The sequence below is a fragment of the Cynara cardunculus genome (genome assembly GCF_001531365.2).
Source record: "Cynara cardunculus var. scolymus isolate 2C chromosome LG 3, CcrdV1, whole genome shotgun sequence".
Taxonomy (NCBI): Eukaryota; Viridiplantae; Streptophyta; class Magnoliopsida; order Asterales; family Asteraceae; genus Cynara; species Cynara cardunculus.
In genome coordinates, this window is record NC_037530.1 from 40,288,050 (window position 1) to 40,294,360 (window position 6,311).

Genomic DNA, 6,311 nt, shown 5'->3' on the forward strand with positions numbered 1-6,311 from the left:
ATATGGATGAAATCGGATAGGGATGAAATCGTTTAGGGATGAACGGGTTTAGGGATGGCTTTAACAGGTTGTACCATTAGCAATAGATGTTGTCTTTAAGAGTTTAAGAGTTTAAGAGTTTTTAAGAGTTTTAGCCAAATGCTTTATAATATAGTATAGATAAGATTCTTTATAAGAACTCAGTTCTCGTACTTATATACATTGAAGATACTATTGACAAAACAATCTTTAGTGTCGTTTTAAAAAAAAAAATTAAACATAAATATAATTAAAAAAACATAAAAAGTAAAATAAAGGGTTGTTTGTCGGTTGTTGAATGATTTGATATAGAATGATTAAGAGACTCTTAGAATATAATGCAGATGAAATATAATTGTTTGATAATTATTCAGAATAAAATTAGGGTATTAAATACTCAAAGGAGACCCAAGATACAAAAACCATTCATATTATTTTAGAACCATTAAAAAACAAGATTTATTTTTTCAATAAAATTTACTTTTTAATGATTTAAATGTTATTTATTAAAAAGTAAATATTATTAAGATTCCGTTTGCTTTGAAACAAAGCAATGAATTAAATAAATAAAATATGTATGTATATATAGAAATGAAGTGCAAGTGCATGTGGAAGAAGTGGATAACCATCGAATCAGGAAAAAGATATATAATTTTGGATTGCCGACACAAGTGGGAAGCATCGGGTATTTGGCACATTTCACGTTTATTGTCCAATCGTCACGTGAATATTTAAACACCATTAATTTCTTTTTATTATTTATTTATTTTATTGTTTTGGATTTATTCAATTAAAGTTGAAATAGATTATCGTTAACGTTTAATCACACGTGTTTTTCGTTTTTCTCTTTTGCTCATTGGCTTGTATAATATTAGTTATAGTTAATTATAGATTTGTCCATGTGGTTTAGCGGTTTACATATATATATATATATATATATATATATATATATATATATATATATAATGGGTAGATCCGGGAAATTAATGGGATGGGGACCCATTGGATGAGAGACTTGAGGGAGGCAAGCATATAGTCATATGGGACTGCGGGGAATCCATATAAGACGAGTGTAAAAATAAAAAATTTAAACTAGTCAACAAACGTTTTTGTTATTTGACTGAGGGTATTTCCCCCAGTCCTTAAGGGCTAGATCTGCCCCTGATCTCTCCCAAGCTCCCAAAGTCATATTCAGTCTCCAACTCTTTTTATCACATTTTACAACACACCATTCACAGTCGTTTTCGTCCCCAACCCTTCGCCATCACCCCATGCAACCTTCTCCTCTAAAGCCCCCCTATAGACGGGCATAACCATTGTTAAACACATGTACACAACCACTGCTAAATACACACTTTCATTGTTAAAGACACACATACATACATTGACAGAGCCGGGGAGGGCATAAGCTAGTTTCTATTGGAATGTTAAATTATATATATATATATATATATATATATATATATATATATAGACTACAGACACAATCGTGTTTAGCTGTGGGCTCCCCATGTGACAAGACGTCGACTTGACTATATGAAATATTAATGGTTTACTTGTATTTCAAGTCAAGAACTGTTCTAATGGGTTTTTCTCTCTCAATAATTAGATTTTTTCTTGATGAATTTACCCAAACTCGAAAAAAGATTTTTCATAAACTGTATACATGAAGTAATTACTGGTAAACTTGAAAATTTAAAGTGTTATGTATTATTAAACAATATCTGATGTTTTATAAATTGTTTTAAATACTTTTATCTAAACTTTTTGCATTTTTATAGTTTGGCTTAATCAATTGCCCATCATTGTGCACCTTTCACTTTTTTTCGGCTTCAAACAGAAATCGTTAAACAAGATCCCTGTTCGGGGTTTTGTTGGTTTTCTTTTATGCCAGGGAAAATCGTTACACAAGGTCTGTGTTTGTGGACTGTTTTCACCGTAACACTTTTTAGAAGTAAGCAAGCAATGAAAACAGTTAAATCCAAACTCAAACATCTAAACCTTTTAATCATCCGCTCCTAAACTATAATCCACTATATTTCGCCTGCATCAGACCAAGCCTCTCGCTACAGGGTTTTCGTGGGTGTTAGTCACGTCTAAACCTAAATCTCGACAATGGCCTCCTTCTATTGAAAATGTGACACACAAAGCTTTTGCGTATGTCTAAGCGACTTGCATACGACTTCTAAGGTTGCCTGGTGGTTGTTGTCGACTTAAAAATATCTTAAGGTTTGTCGAAGGGGCATCTTGGGCTCTAAGGTCCAAAACAAAAATAATTAAAGAGCCCATGGGTAATATTTTAAATTTCAAGCATTTCTCAATTTTGTTACTTAAAAAAGTTCAAATCTGACATGAAAAATCTCGGACCTAGCGGGCCTGAACCTTGATCCAGACCCGATCAAACAAGCTAGACCTGAAAAATCTTGGAAAAGCCCGGTTAAACCCAATTGGACCATTTTCAACTCCAAAGCCCGACCTGATCTTAAAAAAGTCGAAGTATTTTTTTTAGTCATTGAAAACGGACTTAAGAGCTTCAAACCCAGGTCCGAAAAAGTCCGAACCATATGCATCTCTATTTACAATGTGAAAGGCTCTTGGTCACGAGTTCTTCTAAGCTTTTCTCGCTCAATTTATGTGGGAATATTCAYAATGAATATATCATCATTTGAGTTTTTCTAAGCTTTTCTCACTCAATTGATGTGRGAATATTCATAATGAATATATCATCATTTGAGTTTTTCTAAGCTTTTCTCACTCAATTGATGTGGGAATATTCATAATGAATATATCGATCATTTGGTATAATATATAATTCTTTAACATCTTAATGAATTCAAACCCATTAATGGTTTATAAGTGACCACAAATTCAGGTCAGATTGATGAGAAAAGTGAGACACCCACAAAATGAGATTCTTTTTCCCCCCATTTTTTTCTCTCTTCGTTTCAGGAGCAAATGGCCGTTCTTGGTCTTCCTGGACCTCCATTTTTCTTCTGTATCTTCTTCCTCTTCATCACCGTTCCCACGATCACCAAATCCGCCATGAACGATGCAGAAGCTTTGCTCAAAATCAAACAGTCATTACACGATTCCCAGTTTCTTGATTCTTGGAAGAATGGAACACAGCCTTGTGACGAAGTAATCCGATGGGTCGGAGTTGTTTGTGGTAAAGGGATCGTTACCACCCTTCGTCTCCGATCAATGAATCTTTCCGGTGACATTGATATGTCGGCCCTCTCGCAGTTGCAAGGTTTACGCGTTCTTAACCTCGTTAACAACTCGTTTTCCGGCCCCATACCGGAATTCAATAAGCTCGGAGCTTTGAAAGCTATTTACGTCTCGATGAACAACTTTTCCGGAGAGATTCCATCGGGTTTCTTCACGAAAATGGTGTCGTTGAAGAAGATATGGTTCGATAAGAACAACTTCACCGGTCCGATCCCTTCGTCGTTGGCTCAACTCCCTCGTTTATTGGAATTACATCTCAATAGCAATAACTTTACCGGTTTGATCCCATCGATCGGGCAGCAAAGTTTGGAGTCGCTTAATCTTTCGAGTAATAACCTCTACGGCGACATACCTTCGAGTTTATCGAGATTCGATGTGTCGTGTTTTGAAGGAAATCCCGGGCTTTGTGGGCAGAAATTCGGTAAGTTATGCGCTAGTGTGGTTCCGACTCCCCCGCCGCCATCCGAACCACCTCAGAAGTCGCTAAAGATCGCGTACGCGCTCATGGGTCTATCGGGTTTCATTCTTGCATCGATGCTCGTCGGAATCTATCTGTTAGTACAGAAGAGAAAGAGAGAAGAAAGGGATCAAATGTGCACGGAAAAACGAAACTTCGATGGTAACATCGGTTTATGTATATCGAGTATCGGTCGAAAAGAAGAAGATGGGTCAGGTTCAGGTACTGGGAAATGCATGGGGGGAAGAAGATCTCCTAGAAAAACCAAAGGGTTTGGTGACCTAATGATGTTGAACAATACCGGAAAACCCGTGTTTGGATTGTCGGATTTGATGAAAGCCGGAGCCGAGGTTTTAGGAAACGGATCGTTGGGGTCATCGTACAAAGCTAAACTATCGAACGGTTTGATTCTAGTGGTGAAAAGATTGAAAGAAATGAACAAAATGGATAGCGATGATTTCAAAACGGAAATGACGAGGTTGGGAGGATTGAAACACCCGAACATACTGGCACCATTGGCCTGCCATTATCAGAAAGATGAGAAGCTCTTGATCTATGAATACATTCCAAAAGGCAGTTTACTCTATCTATTGCATGGTAAGCTTCAAAGTTTCTAGATCTTTCCAGTGGAATTATGGAAACCGTAGCTTACTTACGATGATCGAAATCTTTTAGGTGATCGAGGGGAGAGTCATGCGAACCTTAACTGGCCGACCCGATTGAAAATAATTCAAGGAATCGTGTTAGGAATGAGTTATATTCACACCGAGTTAGCCACGCTAGCATTGCCACACGGGAATCTGAAATCGAGCAATGTTCTTATTGGCCCCGATAACGAGCCACTAGTCGTAGATTATGGTCTCATTAGCATCATCGAAAGAAATCATGCAGCGAGCGTATTAATGGGGTACCAAGCCCCTGAAGCAGTCGAAAGCCGTTCGATTTCGCCCAAATGCGATGTTTATAGTCTCGGAGTCATCGTTCTTGAGATCTTGACCGGGAAATTTCCGTCTCAGTATCATAAGAACAACAAAGGCGGGACGGATGTCGTGCGATGGGTGAAATCGGCGATTGAGGAGAAGAGAGAGGTGGAATTGTTGGATCCGGGGATCAGTGAGCACCGGAGTTGTATAGGGGAGATGCAGAAGCTATTGCACATTGGTGCGGATTGCACGGAAAGTAATCCGGAGAAACGGGTAGACATTAGAGAGGCGATTAGAAGAATAGACGAGATTCGGATTGACGGAAGCACGTAGATGATAGAAGATATGAAATTTCGCAAGATGGATGATGTGAGTTAGAAGCCGAGTTATAAGACGGGATTCGGGTGACGGGCGAGAATGGCGAATTGATGCTCAGCATAATATGTACTTGTCTAACTCCCTATCGAAATTTTGGGACAATCTATGCCTGTTCAGCCTCAGATAATTGAAGAGGCGGGTTAGAGTCAGAAATCAGCTAGACTTCTATTTTTAGGGCTCTTTTGTAGAGGAATCTAATGCACATATTGTCAGAGAAGATGGGATAGATGTTCAAATTTTCTTTTTAGGTCGGACTGTAAGAAAAGATGCGATAGTTTATGTAGACAGATGTATAAAATGTAGTTTATAGGTGATTGTATTAGATACAGATAGAAATAGATTCATTTCTAGTGCCAAATTTTGTAGGATTCATCAAACATACGAGAAAACGGTTTGTCTATTAATACTCGAAACGTTCCACGATGAAATACTTGTCAATTGAGTAAATTCATTTCATCTCTAATATCATCTGAAAACCAAAAAGTCTTATGCTCTTAAAAGGGTGTAATATTAGCGCGTAATTTTAGAACTAGCGGTTGGTTCAAATAAAAAGGCTGAATATTTTGAGAATATAAAAAGTGAACACGTTGAAAAAATCAAAAAACTCATTTGAAGATGCATATGTGATCCGATGTTACAGATTATTCATACATGTTTATATATGCATCTTCAAATAGATTTTTCAGTGATTCACATATGAATATTCATTAACCCCTCATTTAACATTCTTACTTTAACCCAATGCATTATAGAATAATTTAGCTTAACGATCTATTCTAACAGTCCGTTATTTTTCAACTTTCTTTGGGTTGAACAAAGTTGAAGGTCTTTTCAAACTCAGATAAGGTAGTGTACCCAAACAAGAGGCATGCAGTCCGTTACAGGATATTGCATATTTCTTGAGGATTCACTACTTTCTTAACGTTCCAAGAAACATTTACAGATGCCGAATATCGAGCTATATAACAACTACTACTTGTGAGCTTGCAACACGGACTAGATTATTACAAGATTTGGCATTCATGTTTCTTTTCTAGTCTTTGATGTTTTGTGATAACACCTCCATCATCCAATTAGCCATTAATCCCTTTTTTTTCACGAGATGAAGAAACACATAGAGATAGACTGGCATTTTGTTTGGGAGAAGGTCGTAAGTAACATTATCAAACTACTGCCTATTTGAACTCACTCTCAATTGGCATACATGTTCCTCGTCATAAACTTGCTCCATTAAAGTCCAAAATGGCTCTTCATTTTATAACAAGAAGAAATCTGAATTCCTGATCATTTTTAATCTCATATCCACT

General features: G+C 37.0%; 1 protein-coding gene across 1 annotated transcript; it reads left to right on the forward strand.

Annotated features, from left to right (window-relative positions):
* Window positions 1–2,973: 2,973 nt before the first annotated feature.
* Window positions 2,974–4,959, forward strand: LOC112509260 (pollen receptor-like kinase 3). The gene is made up of 2 exons (XM_025114117.1): window positions 2,974–4,300; window positions 4,379–4,959. Exons 1-2 carry the CDS (start codon window positions 2,974–2,976, stop codon window positions 4,957–4,959), a joined length of 1,908 nt encoding a protein of 635 aa, XP_024969885.1.
* The last annotated feature ends 1,352 nt before the right edge of the window (window positions 4,960–6,311 follow it).